Here is a 16,374-nt window from a genome sequence, read left to right on the forward strand (position 1 = left end):
GACCATGGATTATGCTTATGTGGGAATGAGCGTTTTGCACATCATCCATTTGTGGCATTCCAAAATCTGCAGTTCTTACCAGAAGATAAGTGGAGTGGAACCCTCAGACTGATGAAATATTAATGGGAGGGGAAAACTGAGGAGAATCCATTTACTTCTTGTGTAGATGGCTATGAGAGCCTGGTGTGGAAATTTGCTTCCTTCACCCTGAAGGGATGATCTACCCAGATTCCCAATGGGTGACCCTAGGGTGGTATGCAGGGCTAGCCCTATTCAGTGTAGACCCACTGATGTTAAGAGACATGACTAGCTTAGGTTCATTCATTTGAATAGGTCTGTTCTGAGTTGAATGCAATTGGATGCAACCCCTTAGTGCCCAGTATCAGGGCTGTATCCAGCGCTAGTCCTACGCAGAGTAGACCTATTGAAATAAATGGAACTAAGTTGGTATGGCCTATTAACTTCAATGGGTCTACTCTGAGTAGGATTTGCACTGGAATTGACCTTCAATTTTTCTTTGCCACACATTCACGTATAGGAATGAATGCTCCATCGCAGGTGACTCCCTTCCCCTTAGCGTCTTTCCGTTTGGTTTCAGAGACTTTTAATCGGCCCACGACGTTCACCAGTCTTGCAGCCGTCAGCGGCAATGCCTTCGGGGGACTCGGGAACCCTGCCATTAGTGAGTAAATTCTCCCAATAGCTCTGGCTGGATTGGGGTTTGGTTTGCTAAACCAGGACTAATTTTATGGGGGGGGAGGCATATTCTGGCCTCTCCAAACCCTCTTCTGTGGCCTAGGCTACAATCCAGTACATGTCTACTCAGAAGTAAGCTCAATTGGGTTCAATGGGACTTACTCCCAGGAAAGTGTGTATTGAATTGCAGCCATAGTTCTCACTGATATGAGGAGGTATCCAAATGCTAGTGCTGCTTGGAGTCGACCCATTGAAGTTAATGGACATAAATAACTCTGAGTAGGACTTGGTTGGGTAGAACCCATAGTTGACCTGTGCCAGGTGTGAAGACCATAATGGCCCTCTAGACTTTGTTGGACTCCCAACATCTCTGAGCACCCTTTGACCATGCTAGCTGAGGACAGCAAGAGTTCCAAGTCCAACGCATTCTAGAGCGATGCAGGTTCCCCACTCCTGTACCACTTCAGACTTTAAGTAGGGGCTCATGTGTTCCTCCATACAAAAAAAAAAGTTCCCTGCATATAGAAAACTAGCATGTAGTCCTTTCACTTCACAGGCTAGTCTTCTATGTGCAAGGAGCTGAGGTGGCTGATGCCCTTTGGGGCTGGTAGGGCGAAAGGCCAGCACTAGGTGGAGCCAGAGCCGAGTCATTCTGGTTTGGTCCCTCCCGTCTGTCTTCCTGCTGAGTTCTACAAATGCAAACTGAGACTAGGGTTGCCAGGTTCAGGGCCTGAGACTGATCCTGTATCTTTAGGAGAAGAGAAAGTCAGCCAAGTGCAGGTGTTCTTGTAACACTGTAATGGGAAAAACCACAAGGTGGAATTCTCCCTTCCCCCTGCACAACTTTTAAAGATACAGAAGACCTCTTGGTTTCCAGGCCTAGCTTTCATTGGCTTTCATTATTTATTTAATTTCTATCCAGCCCTTCCTCCGAACGGAGCCCAGGATAGCAAACAATAAAATAATAAAAATACAATTAAAAATAACATAAGCATATTTTACACATTTAAAAACATTAGGAACATCTAAAAGCAGTCACAAAGCCCTCACAGCTGATCCCTTCAAGGTTACTGGGAACAGTATCGTTCAGCCATCAAATGCCTGGGTGAACAGGGATGTTTTTAAGTTCCTCCTGAAAGTTAATGATGAGGGAGGCAGATGCACCTCACCAGGGAGGGCATTCCACAAATGAGGAGCCACCACAGAGAAGGCCCTGTCACAGGTCAGCAGCAACATCACGAACAGGGCCTCCCCTGCTGATCTAGGGCCCGGGATGGTTGATATTAAAGGACGTGCTCTTTCAGTTACTTGAGACCCTACCCATTTTGAGGTATATAAGTATTAACACCTTGAATTGGGCCCGGTAGCTCACAGGCAGCCAGTGCAGCACTTTCAGGACACATGGTCCCATCAAGCTACCCCCACTAACCAACCTCACAGCTGCATTCTGCACTAGCTGCAGCATCTCGACTGCCTTCAAGGGCAGACCCACATAGACTCACTGCAGTAGTCCAGCAGTCACCAAAGCATAGGAAACTGAGGCCAGGCTATCCTGATACAGGATACACACCTCCCTCAGTTTTCCATCCCAGCCCCAATTTACCCAAGGACAACTTTTCAAAGGAGGGGTAACCCAATTTTAATTTGATCTGGAGAACAATTTGGTGCTTGGTGAGCATAACTGAGCCATGGGGCCTTGTTTTCATGCAAGACAAAAGAGAGAGGGAGGGAAGAGGGGGGAAAGCAAACTCAAGCACCAGTTCTTAATTAGTAACTCTCATAATGACCAGCCGGCAAAAAACAGTTCAGGGCCAGGAGGAGCCTGACTGAGCTGCCCTTTTCAGCAGAGCCTGATGGAATGACTGCTACAGAGCTGAAATATCTGTCTGATCCATGTATATGCATCCATTATTTAAATCAGATGTAGTATATTTATTCCCATCTACAAATAAAGATTTTCTCCTTGTCATTCAAAAAGGAAACTCTCTGGAGAAGTCTTCTGAGAAATCTGTCCCTAGGAGAATTTTACAGGGAACAGTATAGAACCTAATAAACAATATTTTCTGCCTCTCCCTGGCCACAGACAAACAAGCGGCACTTTACAGGTATTCTGGTGTATCTGCCATCCAAATATGTTGTGGTCATAAGTCTGAAATAATCAGAAAGCTGTAAATGCCTTCCTTAATGAATCAATTGATAAATAAATAATCTTGAAGACGATGATCAGGTTTCACATAACAATAAAATGGTGAGCATTTCATAGAGCCAGTGTGGTGCAATGGTTAGAGTGTTGGCTTATGACATGGGAGACCAGGGTTCGAATCCCCATGAAGCTCACTGGGCCAGTCACTGTGTCTCAGCCTACCTCACAGGGCTCTTATGAAGACAAAATGGGGAGGGAAGAAACACTTTGAGTTCCTTGGAGGAAAGGTGGCATATAAATGTTGATAACAACCACAACAACAGTTTGGAGATGACATCTAAGTAACAGAAGGTCCTACTCTTTATTTTTAATACAGGAGTAGTAAATTTGAGGACAATAGCAAGTTTGGGTCAATTGGTCTATGTCAAAATAGGTGCATGGATCAACTGAAGTTGTAGCTTGAAACAGTTCTTCAGTGGCCATGGGCACACTAGATTGGCAGCGTTAGATAGCCTGACATTTAAGACTAGCGGTCATTATTTTAAATTGAAGAACTGCTGTTTTGCCCAGCAAATGATCAGATGCAAAGCTTAGTTGATTTCCTCTCCTGTTCAATTTATCTAGCAGAAATTGCACTCCTGCTCTTATGAATGTCATGTTCATCTTGGAACATTTTGGTGCTTTCCCCAAGACACTGAAATAAAAAGGAGCCATGCTCAAAAGGGCTTGTATACAAGGGGATTTGCTTGTAAATCATGCACAGCGATAAGTAGGTGTGATGTTGTGGGGGGGGGAAGGGTCTTGGACCCCTTACTTTTTTGGCAGCAGGGTCCCAGTAGGGTCCCTATGTCTCCAGCATCCAACAAGCCAATCAGCATGAAAGGGGAGCATGTTTGCCACTGAGAAGAGTCTTCTGGCAAGCTTCCTTGTCCTTTCCTGCTAATTGGAGCCAATCAGAGTGAAAGGAGGTGAGTCAGCCATTGAGAAGGCTCTGCTCAGTAGCTAACACTCTCCCATTTCATGCTGATTGGCTTCTAGGGATGTCTGTTGTTGTGGCATAAGGCATCAACAAGGATCTCATTCTTAAGTCAGCAGCACAAAAGGCGAGAGGAGGCATGGCTGTGACTAACAAGAAGGGACCCTGTACTTCTGCATTGGCAGGAGCTCCATTCTCCCAGTTGACGTCACCCCCTTAAGCACATCAGGCACACACTTAAATATGTTCAATTAGGTTTCTATTGTTGTGGTTTTAAATGTTAACGTTTTAATGTATTGTTTTTATCTTGTACGCCGCCCAGAGTGGCTGGACATCCAGCCAGATGGGCGACTAATAAATTTAGTAATAATAATAATACCTCGTGTGTCTCTGTATCAGCACACTGCATATGCATGCCTACCATCACCCAAGATGGCGTTGGGGGTGCAATAGTCATGTCCATTAATTTCAGTGGGTCTACTCTGAGTAGGACTAGCACGGAATACCACCCTTTTGCTCTGGGCTCCTGGGAGCATCTGCCTGACAAGGAGGATGTCAAGTGTTGCCACGGTTTTGGTTGAGTTGATGCGGGTTTTTTTATTTTAACCATTTGAGATCCTTTGGATGCTATTTCCCTTGAAAGAAAAACAGCCAGTAAATGAAGCAATACTTCTGTTGGTTGCATACACTTCCCTTCCCCCCACCTTTCTTGGAGGGGGGGGGGAAATAATTGCACCCCTCCCAGTTACATCAGGCTGCAATCATATATACCCCTTACCTGGGAGCAATTTCTGTTGAACTCACTTCTGAGTAGGCATTTATTTGTTTATTTAAATATTTCTACACCACACCTTCGACAGCGCATAAACCATTTCAAATATCAATACAATGTTTGAAAAAGCAGTCAAAATAGAAATCTTTTTCATGTCTGCTTAAAACAGTTTTGTTTAGGCAATCATATCCAGACAGGTAGAATGCTGGCCTGTGTTTTAATTTGTTTGCTTACTGTTGGTTTTAATTATCTTTTGAATGTTTTTATATACTTATTTTTAACTGTCTTTCAGTGATAATTTTAATTTTAATTATTTTTTTTAAAAAAAATCTTAGCGGTGTTACTACAATCAAGCAGTATATATATATGTTGTGAAATAAAACAATGAGTGGTGTGCAACGAAGTCCTACTCAGAGAAGGACCATTTAAATTAATGAGCCTAATGTTGTTAGAGCCATTAACTTCAATGGGTCTACTCTGAGTAGGACTTAGTCGAACACCAGCCTAAATCGACCTTTCCCAACTTTTGCTGGATTACATTTCCCAGAGTTTCTGACCATTGGCCATGCTGGCTGGACCAGATGGGAGTTGCAGTCCTCTGGGAAAGGCTGCCTTAAATAATAACATCTGTAAAGCAGAACTATTCAGCTGGCTGAAACAATGGGATCATTTCTAAAATCTGAGTAAACATGCCATCCAAAAAAAATACAGTGTCAACCCGTCTCACCTCCTTCAGGTGCCATTCCCCAAAAAGACACTCTCCTTTGTGGATGCCTGTATAAGATTGGTCAGTTGCCTTTCCAATGTTAAGATTACCAAGTGCTAACACCTATCTGTTAATCTCCTTTCCTTTGTCCAGCTTATCCTCATATGTGTTCATTTTAAACTCTTGAGTGCTGTAAAAAAAGAGAAAAGTTGGGTTTGATTGGTAAGTACCACCGACTGAACATATTACTTTTCCCTCCCCCCATTTCACTGTTTCAGCGCCCAACGCTATGTTCGGCCACAAGGATTGCCCCAGCATGCAGAGCTTTAGCAATCCGCACGAGCCCTGGAACCGTCTCCATCGAGCTCCTCCTTCGTTCCCGACCGCGCCACCCTGGCTCAAGCCAGGTGAGCTGGAACGCAGCGCACCTGCTGCAGCTCATGAGCGGGACAGAGATGTCGATAAAGGCGACGCTCCTCTTAGTAAAGATGACAAAGACAGGTATGGAAGAGCACATTTCTGAGCATCGTTGAGCACAATGCTGAGGTGCGGGGCCATGAAGCTTTGGGTTGTGTGGCAAACGTTTCCTTTTGAACAGAGGTAGGGAACCTGTGGCCTCCTCCTCCCCAGATCTTGTCACCAGTGGCGGCTGGTGGCGTCCTGTCAGTGGGGCAGTGGAATCCGCTCCGGGTTTTAATCTGAACTTTGCCACCAAGCAGCCAAAGCACCTTGGACAGCTCCTTGAAAGCTCAGCTAAAACCCAGAGTGGATTCCGCTGCCTCGCTGACATGGAGCCACCTGCAGCCACCGGTGGATGGTCTCCCAAGCCCATCAGCGCCAGCCCGTATGGGCAATGATCGGGGATGATGGGAGTTATAGCCCAGCAACTTCTGGAGGGCCACAGTTTCCCTATTGCTAGTTTTAGAAGAAGACCTGGGAAATGACAGGGACATTTTTGTCAGCCCTCTCGACATCTAGTTTCCTCTTGATGCCTCTGCATTTTTGCCACCTGGGGGCCATTCGAATTCTATGCAGTTTTCCTCCCCTCTTTTAATTCTGCAACCCAAATAAGTCTAATTATGATGTTATGATTATGATATTCGATTAAGGCTGTAATTCTGTGCCCACTTACCTGAGACTAAGACTTATTGAACTCAAAAGTTTTTTCTTCTGCGTAGACATGAACTGTGCTGTATCTTTTGCACATCATACCCTGTTTGCATGTGACAATATGCTTATCCGTAGTCCAACAGGTTAATTTAGTTTTTATTTGTTTATTTATATACCACTTTTTGGTCAAAAGGCCCCCAAAGTGGTGAACAAAATATTATAAAACATATTACCAAAAAAATTACATAAGAAATAACCAGTAAGAAATATACAGTAAAAATACAATGCAACAAGAACAGAGGAAAAATGTTTTGCAACAAAAACAATGTTTTCTTTGTTTTCAAGTGATGCACACAATTACCACAGCAGACATGGTCTTAGGAGAGGCATTCCTTCTTTTCTAGGAGGTGCATAATGCCGTCAGCCAAGTTGTCCCTCTCCATCTCCACTCAGACCTTGTTTTTATCCTACAAAAGAGGGGTTCCCACCCTGAGAACTGAAGTATTTTTCATTATAGACTGATGACAGAGGATTGAGATCTTCTGGGACACTGCAAAGAAGTAGATGTATGGAGACCTGTATTACTGTACCATGGAAAAAGCCTTGAAGGGCGGCTTTGACCTGAGAAGCTGACCCTCTTCTGGAAGCCTTAGACCACCTTTCCTCAATCTGGTACCCTCCAGATGTTGCTGAACTCCCATCAGCCCCAGCCAGCATAGCCGATGGTCAGGGATGATGGGAGCTATAGTCCAGCTACATCTGGAGGTTCCCCATCCCTGGGGCAGTGCATCCTCTCCTCCAGAAAACCTAAGTCCCATTGCTTCTACTCCCAATGGTCTTTCATTCCATCTCAGACCCCCAACTGCCAGCGATTGGGGTATCCCATGACCTAGTTCTGCACTCCTTGGGTTGTATTTAACTACCTTTTACTCAGAATAATTCATTAATCATTGAAATTAATTAAGTTAGTCAAGTTAATTAACTTCAGTGGGTGTACTCTGAGTAGGTCTAGGAACCCCTTCTTCCCATCCCTCTAGGACGGTTAGTTTTTACATGGTCCAAGGGAATCTGAAGTGTGGCACAGGAACTCCTTATACTAAGACAGTATTGTCTCCACTGACTGGCAGCAGCTCTCTGCGGTTTCAGGCAGATTGATTTTTTGAGAGGAAGGTACTGGGGCTCTAGAATGCTTACCTTCAAGTCCCAGTTAAAATCCTTGCATTAAAAACTACTTCCGGGTCTTACTCTGTGTTTCGTTTGAGCCGTTCCTTTACTCTGTCTGCTGTTTGTGATAGCTGTTCACTTAACTACAGTGAAGCATCTGACACCGATTGGCTGGGCTGCTACATGATGGCACGGGATGTTCATAAACATTCCAGGTGTTCAGAGAGCAAGCTGTCAGAATGTTTACAGCCCAGTTTCTGTGTAGGAAGGGGAAGGTACAAGTTTGACTCACAAACACTGACCTTAGGAACAATGTTGGGGTGGGTTGATGAGAGAGATTCTGGGAGGGGGGGGTTAGGCAAACTTATGGCCAAAGAGAGGTAGAGCAAAGAAATGGCTGAAAAACATGGGAACCCAGGGGCAGTGTCACTAAAAGAGAAGGAGGCTTGAAGGAAAGGGCAGAGGGAAACAGAGAAGTGAGACAAGGAAGGAATAATGGATTTCACATATTAATTTGAACGTACCAGACAGTTCTTTGGCTTCAGGGTTCTGGCAAAATAAAATGGTCAAACTGACCAAAATTATTTCATCATGATTCCTATTAGGCAAGTTATGTGTGTTAGCTATTACACACACACAACAGGAATGATTTGTGTGGGCTATATTTCCTTGGGGGACAAATGACTGGGAAGGATTTAAGTGAAATCTACCAGTTTTTAGAAAATCTTACTCAGGCCTCATTTACCTTCAGGGCATCATACATAAGCCGTACATGCAGTTAAGAAGGCTATCCATTACAGATCAACAAAACATTGGAACTGAACAACTGGGAATGCCAAACACGGCAATCTTAAGCAGGTGGAAATAACCACATGGTTATTTCTTGTCTTGGATACAGACCTTCAAAATAACTGGGGAAGTTTTCAGAATCTCTATCAACCAAATTCCAACCTTGGATTTGGTGGCTCCGTATTTCTGGAATAGTTTCCACATTAAAAGACGACAGGGCAGAACGCCTTTTTTTTAATGGTTGGATTCTGGAGGAATATTTTCAGCAATTTCCCCAGGGAAACTGAACTCTTGAAACAAAAGTTTGTTTTGGTGATTTTTGTTTTAATGTGGAAAATTGCACAAACGGCGCTATAGATGTCACTGCTGAAATCAGTAGGGAGATTTAAAGAGAGTGGGGCCGTGAAAAAAGGCCTGCAGAGGGGAAAAGAGTCGCCTACCTTTTCATGCAGAAGGTCCCAGGTTCAGTCCCTGGCATCTCCAGGTATTATTATTATTATTATTATTAATACCCCACCCTTTTTCCAAACTGGAACTCAAGGCGGCTTCCAGATAAAAATAGTACATATCATTAAGAACCTATAAAATATAAAACATATAAACATATAAAATCAGCATTAAAACAGGATTAAAACAGGTAGGGCTCAGAGAGACTCCTGCTGGAAAGCCTGGAGAGCCACTGCCAGTCAGTGTAGACAGTACTAAGCTTGATGGACGCAATGGCCTGACATAGTATAAGGCAGCTGCCTGTGTACTCTACGTGCTTGGAAAGAGATAGGTGCTAATTTTTTTTTGTATGTTTCGATCCCACTATGGCCCAGGTTATAAAACACCTGTTCTCTACAATAAAATTCCAAAAAAGAGAGATAACAGGGGAAAGGGGCTGGAATCAAACAATACAATATAATTTAAAATCCAGTTTAAAAAAAAAAAAAAACAACCCTGCAGGGTACAAAACTGAAAACAGCCTTCTAGAACCCACTTCCTCCTTTCTCCTCCTTCAAAGGATAAAAAGAGCCCTCCTGGATTCAAATGAAGTTTTGTGTAATGCAAGCATCCTGGTTCTCACAGTGGCTGCTGGATGCTGCCAGAAAGCCCACAGACAGGCCACCAAGGCAACAGTTGTCGCCTGTTGCTCCCTAGCAGTTGATCCTTGAGAGCACGCTGCCTCCGAACGCAGGGTTTTGCTATAGCCGTCTTCATGAACAAATCACTGTTGATAACCCTCTCCACCTCTTTGGAATGGGCCGCAGCTCAGTGATGGAGACCACGTTCAGTCTGCGGCATCTCTGGGTAGGGTTGCTGCCCCTGGAGGATTGCTGCCTGTTCGTGTAGACCCCTGGAGGATTGCTGCCTGTTTGTGTAGACCGTGCCTGTTCATGATGCCCTCTAGATGTGAACCTACAACTCCAAACCTCCCCAGCTAATAGGAGATAGGGACTATGGGAGTTGTAGTCCCACAACATCTGGAGAGCACCACTTTTGGCTGCGCCTGGCCTAGACCATACCGAGCTGGAAGAACCAACAGCCTGCAGGCAGCTTCCTTAAGTGGTACTGTAGCGCACTGAAAGAGCTCATGTTTTGCCTCCAAAAAGTTTCAAGATGCCGCCAGGTTGGCCTGGTGGAAACTCGGAAACCCTGGCGAAGTGCTGACAGTCAGTGCCCACGTGTGATCCAAAGTTGCTCGCCACAGACAGGAGACTCCAGATGCTTTAAACTCACGGAGGAGAAGTCTACCAGTGCCTGTTAGCCATGAAAAGGAAATACAGAGAAAGGAAGGCCCACGTTTCATGGGGGCTTGAGCATCTGTGTTGCACGCAGAAGGTCCCAGGTTCAAGCCCCAACGGCATCTCCAGGTAGGGCAGGGCAAATAATCCCATCTGGAGAATCACTGGCAGCCAGTGCGGACAATACTGAGCAAGCTCTGACTCGGTATAAGGCGCCTTCCTCTGTTTGAGGGAAGGGCCATAGTTCAGCAGTGCAGCGTCTGCCTTGCTTGCAGAAGGTCCTGTGTTCAGTCCCCACCCAACATCTGGATTCCTGCATTGAGCAGGGGGTTGGACTGGATGGCCTTATAGGCCCCTTCCAACTCTACTATTCTATGATTCTATGATCTCCAGGCAAGGCTGGGAATGACTCCTGCCTGAAACCTGGGAGAGCTCCTGCCCATCAGTGTAGCCAGTGCTGAGCAAGATGGAACAAGAGTCTGACTCTGTACGCAGTGGTTTCCTGTGTCCAGGCAGAAGATCCCAGTTCAGTCCCCGCCATCTCCCGTTGACAAAGGTCTTAGACAGCAGAGCTGTGCCCAAAACCTTGCATACTGCAGCGCCATCAGGGAAGGACTTTGGTGTGGAAATCCAGGGCCCCGCTTAGCAGGAGGACCACCCCACACAGCAGGGCTGGCTCACCGCATGTTGAAAGAAGTGAATGCGGATCTAAAGTGTGCCTTCCCCCTGCCTCCCATGAGACTATGAAATCCAGAGTAAAAAATTACCTGGCTGCTTAGAGAGTGGCTGCCAATCAGAGCAGCTAGCCCAGACCAGAAGGATCAGTGGTCTCACTCGGGGAGCAGCAGTAGCTCAATGGCAGAGCATCTGCTTTGCATCTAGAATGTCCCTGGTCCAATCCCCAACGGGCATCTCCAAGTGGGGCTCAGAGCGATTTCTTCTTAAGCCCTGGAGAGCCACTGCCATTCAGTGTAGACAATATTGAACTAGATGTACCAATAATTTCTTAAGATTTATTTATTACATTTATACCTCACCTTTCCTCCAAGGAGCTCACGGTGGTGTGCACACATGGTTCTCCCCCTCCTAATGTAATCCCCACAACAACCCTGTGAGGTAGGTTAGCCTGCGAGGCAGTGACTGGCCCAAGGTCACTCAGTAAGCTTCATGGCAGAGTGGTCTCCCAGGTCCCAGTCCAATACTCGTAACCACTGCACCGCGCTGCCCCCTTGTGGGGAAGTATCTGGCTGAGTACTTTTGGAAGCGGGATTCTGGGTTAGCGGGAGCTTTTGTCTTACCCAGCAGTGATCTTCTTATGGGAAAATGTTGGCTTCCTGGGACACAGTGATGGGTGTGGGTTGCATCCAAGTGTTACTCAGGGTGGACCCATTGGAATGAATGGGCCTAAGTTTAGCCATGGCTATGAACTTCAATGGGTTCTACTCTGAGTTGAACTAGCATTGGTCCCAACCTTGGGCTGGCTTCCTAACCCACCCTAGCTCATTTGGACCATTGCTGTTGTTAACTCCCCTGAGATTAATGGATTTTTGGTCTATTGAGCATGGAGCTGCAAGCTTTGGGTGTCTGTCTCTGCTTCCCATAGTCTCCTGCGACAAATAATTTTTGCCCTTTGTTCTTCTAGGGAGAGTATAGAGAAGAGACACTCCAGCCATCCTTCACCAGCACCTGTCCATTCTGCGAGCTCCCTCGGACACAACCGCAGCTCAGCCGAGCAGCTCAGGGGCCACCTGAACCCAGAGGTGCGGGAAAAAGAGAAACCCAAAGAGCGCGAGAGGGATCAGCCTGAACCTCGGAAAGACGTTCACATTGACGAGCACAAAGCAAAGGACCACTATACGTCAGACAAAGAAGGTCTGGCCCATGACAGCAGACCGCTGGAAGAGCCTAAGCAAGTCTCTCGGGTACCTTCGCCCTATTCCAGGCCTGCTGCCATGGAGAACGGCAGACCGAACAGCACCCCCAGCCGAGATGCCGAGAAAAAGGGTGAGCCCGCCTACGAGAGCCTGAAGAAATCCAGCGAAGTTAAAGTGAAGGAAGAAAGGAAGGAAGATCATGATGTTCCCCCTGAAGCGCCGCAGACACATCGGCCGTCTGACCAGCCCACACCAATGCCCACGTCCACTGTTCATCCAGGCCCTTTGGTGTCAATGCCCGTCACTGTGGGCGTCCCTAGTATCCATCCCATGAACAATATCGGTGGTCTAGACCGGACTCGCATGATGGCGCCTTTTATGGGGATCAGCCCCATTCCAGGGGGTGAACGTTTCCCTTACCCTTCTTTCCACTGGGACCCAATGAGGGATCCGTTGAGGGATCCCTACCGAGACTTGGATATCCACCGGAGAGACCCGTTGGGCAGAGAGTTTCTCCTGAGGAATGATCCATTGCACCGTCTTTCTGCACCAAGGCTGTACGACGCAGAGAGGTCGTTCAGGGACCGGGAGCCGCACGACTACAGTCACCATCACCACCCCCTTTCGGTCGACCCTCGCCGCGAGCACGAGAGGGGGGCCTACCTGGAGGAAAGGGAGAGGCTACACGTGCTCCGAGAGGACTATGAACACGTACGGATTCACTCTGTGCATCCTGCAGCCCTGGACGGCCATTTGCCTCACCCGAGTTTAATCACTCCAGGACTTCCGAGCATGCACTATCCCAGGGTCAGCCCGCCGTCTGGACTTCAGAATGGGATCCTCAATAAAAGCCCCCCGACAGCGGCTCTCAGTGCTCCTCCCCCTCTCATTTCCACTCTGGGACCCAGGCCTAGCTCCCCACGCAGGACTACCCCTTTGTCGACAGAAATGAGGGATAGACCCCCCTCACACACACTCAAAGACATAGAAGCCCGATGAGAGAAGCAGAGTCAGACCAAGTGGGGACATTTTTTTTACACGGACGTCAGTGCATCCGATCTTCTTACTCGATAAACTTTGATTATGACCCCAAGTGTACAAAATGTACCAACTGTGCGAAGATATTTGTTGGGTTGTTCCTTTTTTTTTTTAAGGAAAAAAATGTATATTATATGTTTTCAAAACCTTTAGACAAAGACGTTGATGCATTTTCTTTATGGTGCCCTATTCCTTTCTATTGTTTTGAATCCCCGCAGGAACAAAATGCCGCAAGTCAGTATTTTGCCAATAAGCAAGCAAAGCGCTCTTCTTCATTTTTGAAATGAAAAGAAACTGTAGATCTTAATTTTCCCTGCATTTTTTTAAAAAAATGCTACTTCATGGGTTATTGGGTCATTTATGCAAAATGGGTAAGACAAAAGCTTTACTTTGTAAATATGTAAATAGTTTTTAAAAAAAGCTAAGTGACATAATACATTAATACTTCTTAAACTGTGGTCTTTGCAGACTTTAATGGCGTGGAAGGACCATGCGGAATTGCCCTGCGGCACATCTGTTGTTATAAGACAGCTAAATCCCTTCAACTATGCAATGAATTTTAAGGCTTTCCCAAAGCCTCTTTTAACTCAAAGGAGCCTTGTCAGACAAACTCAACCACACACATAAAAAAAAGTCATACTTTCCCTGAACATACTTTTCTCACCAACCTTTTTTGATGAAGAAATAAGCCATCCAGATGTCAGCAAACAGGACTGTAGTATCCACGACTACTGCTTACCATTTCAATCTCATCTTTTTAAAATTGTAACATGTTGAACAGGATTTGATCATAGCTGTCCTCATTGCCATAGCTGTACTGGGTCACTCGAATTCCCATTTTACAAATCAGAAATCAAGTCCAAGCTCGGAACAACTTAATGAATCCTTACGAAGCCAAGGCTTGAACTCCAGGAGCCCAAACCAAATTTCTGTCTGCTGAGTCCTTCATTGGCTCTCTTTCTTGTAATGTCCCTTATCTTGCCTATAAAGAAATAGGACTTATGAGGTCCCCTGCAGGGCCGACGCCAGACATGACTGGGCCCTTGGGCACTAGCCTGCCTCAGGCCTGCAGCACCATAGCCGAACATCCCCCCCATATAGGCAGCACAGGGCTAATAAGCTCACCTGCAGGCCCTACCTCCCTCTCATGATGTGTAGTGCGCATGCCTGGCCATCAACCAAGATGGTGGCAGAGGCATTAGCCCTTTAGGGAAGCCCCTGCCACCATTTTGGATGATGGCAGGCATGCACACACAGTGCACACGAGGTAGGTGGGGTAGGCTTAATGAAGCCCCTGTCTGTATTTAGGGGGGTGCCTGGGACCCGATGCTGCTGCGGATCACAAAACAGGAGCGCCACCCTCCCACACTAAGGAGGGACCCTTCAGGGGTCCCTCTGGACCACAGCAGTCCTTGGCCAGGGCCCAACCTGGCCAACCTCTGGCGCCAGCCCTGGTCCGCTGTATAAGGATGCTGCATCATGAGTCAGCTGAGTGAACAGTGCCCTTTTGACCTGGCCAGTGGACATCTCTTTCAGTCCTTCAGCTGCATAGTCCAACTATAAGGTTGCCAGAATCCCAGGGCTAACATAACTTCATTCTGCTAATGAGGACACTGGGCTTTATAGAGCTGAGCAGCCATTGCCTATATAACCTACTGGCTGTTTGTTCATCACCTCTAATTCTTACTTGCCTACCATTGCCATTCTGAGATGTGTGGAGCCATTGTCCCCAAAGGTGCTGAGTTGCTCAACAACTCATGGGTTGCTCCTAGGCAATGGAAAGAAGTGTTCCACCTTCACCACCACAAGTTGAACTTGAAGGGGTGTTGAGATGAAGAAGGAAAGAGGTGACACAGATGCCCCAAGATCTAGGGCCTTGCCCTGGTGCCTCCCCATTTTCTGAAATTAGCCACTCTAAGCCACAAACTTCATAGGCTACAATGACACCCACATCAGAACTTGCAGCCCGAAATGAGATTAGCTTAATAACGTTCAAAGAACAGGCTGCAAAGAAAATAAACAATAGCACTGGTGTTTTGCTTTCTTTCAGAGTTGTTTACCCTTACTTTGGGAAGTTCTGTAAAGTGGCAGGCCATAAACAGGAATCATAGTAATGTTAATCCTGTCGTATCTGAATACAATGTGTGAGGAATCCATTCCTTCTGAGGATATGCACGGTATCATTTGAAATCAGACTTTCTTGTATGGGCATTCTGGATCTCATTTGTATCTTTCTCATTTTCCCTGGTCAGCAGATGTCTGCTTCACTTAACAGGACATTTAGGCTACAATCGTATAGACGCTTACCTGGGAGTTAGCCCTGTTGAATTCAATGGGACTTGTTTCCGAGTAGACCTGTATAGGCTTGTGCTGACTTCTCAGAAACAATTGCACTATATGTTGATACTTTCCTTGCACAATCAACTACTGGTTGAGTTCACTTATTTCAATTTTGGTTATCATTTCTGTGATTAGCTCAGCATGTCCTAACCACAGTGGAAATGGGATCACAAAAAATGCACATATATGAAAATTCCATATATATATACATATATGTGGAAATTGTTTTAACCTTTTAAAAACCTGTTTTTATTTTTTCAAACACATGGTGTTTGTTTTGAAATAATTTGGAGAGAATATGACTTTACCAGAAAGCTCACAATTTCTTGTCTATTATTGGATTGTAAAAAAAATATATGTATGGAATAAAACAAGAATAGTTCCATTGGTCTTCTAGTGTATTAAAGTGGTATCTCAAGTTGTTTTCCTGTTTTGACAGAAAAAGAAAAAGAGAAGTCTAATTACAGACCGCTGTTTCTAATGATCAGAATTCTATTTTAGTAGTCAACTAAAAAAAAAGTTTTAGTTGTAAAACTTCAGATTTTGTGAACTCCAAATGTTGTGCAGTGTTTTTTTAAAGAACAAGACAAAATGGACAAAAAATATAAGAAGAAGAAGCAAATCTTGGGGGGAAAAGTGTACACTGACACTGTAGTGATAGCTTTCCGTATTGTAAAGAAATTGTTATATACAAATCTTTTTGATGTTTCTCTTGTATGTAATAAAGTCCTTTCTAGATCCTATGTGAAAAGGGAAAAAACAAACAAACCCTGAAGCGACATTCAATCCACAGCATGTTTCCTCATGAGCGAAGACGTGTGTAATGTAAATCTGTGCCATGTTATTAAAAAATATGAACTAAACTGGGAGGCGATTCTTTGTTTGGAGTGACCCTCAAGAGGAGGCCTGGAAAAATGGGTGGGAGTCCAGAGCGCCTACCGACTCCGCCCACCATCAGCTCTGGCTCTGCCCACCACCAGCATACAGTTCCTGACAGAATGTGGCCCACAACGGAAAAAAGTTCCCCGGTCCTGTACCT

The 16,374-nt window shown here is 45.6% G+C and overlaps 1 protein-coding gene across 7 annotated transcripts in view; it reads left to right on the top strand.

Moving 5' to 3' along the window:
* The window catches only part of AUTS2 (activator of transcription and developmental regulator AUTS2), a 934,700-nt gene extending 918,536 nt beyond the window's left edge, over positions 1-16,164 (top strand). For 6 of the 7 annotated variants that reach the window (XM_061605074.1, XM_061605072.1, XM_061605075.1 and 3 more), the window contains 3 exons: positions 599-682; positions 5,572-5,794; positions 11,726-16,164. In XM_061605074.1, the coding sequence (XP_061461058.1) occupies positions 599-682; positions 5,572-5,794; positions 11,726-12,956 (1,538 nt within the window). In that variant the 3' untranslated portion in view covers positions 12,957-16,164. The remainder of the gene's footprint in view (positions 1-598; positions 683-5,571; positions 5,795-11,725) is intronic. The other variant, XM_061605077.1, reaches the window with a different exon arrangement.
* Positions 16,165-16,374: the final 210 nt, after the last annotated feature.

The sequence above is a fragment of the Rhineura floridana genome, chromosome 21 (genome assembly GCF_030035675.1).
Source record: "Rhineura floridana isolate rRhiFlo1 chromosome 21, rRhiFlo1.hap2, whole genome shotgun sequence".
Taxonomy (NCBI): Eukaryota; Metazoa; Chordata; class Lepidosauria; order Squamata; family Rhineuridae; genus Rhineura; species Rhineura floridana.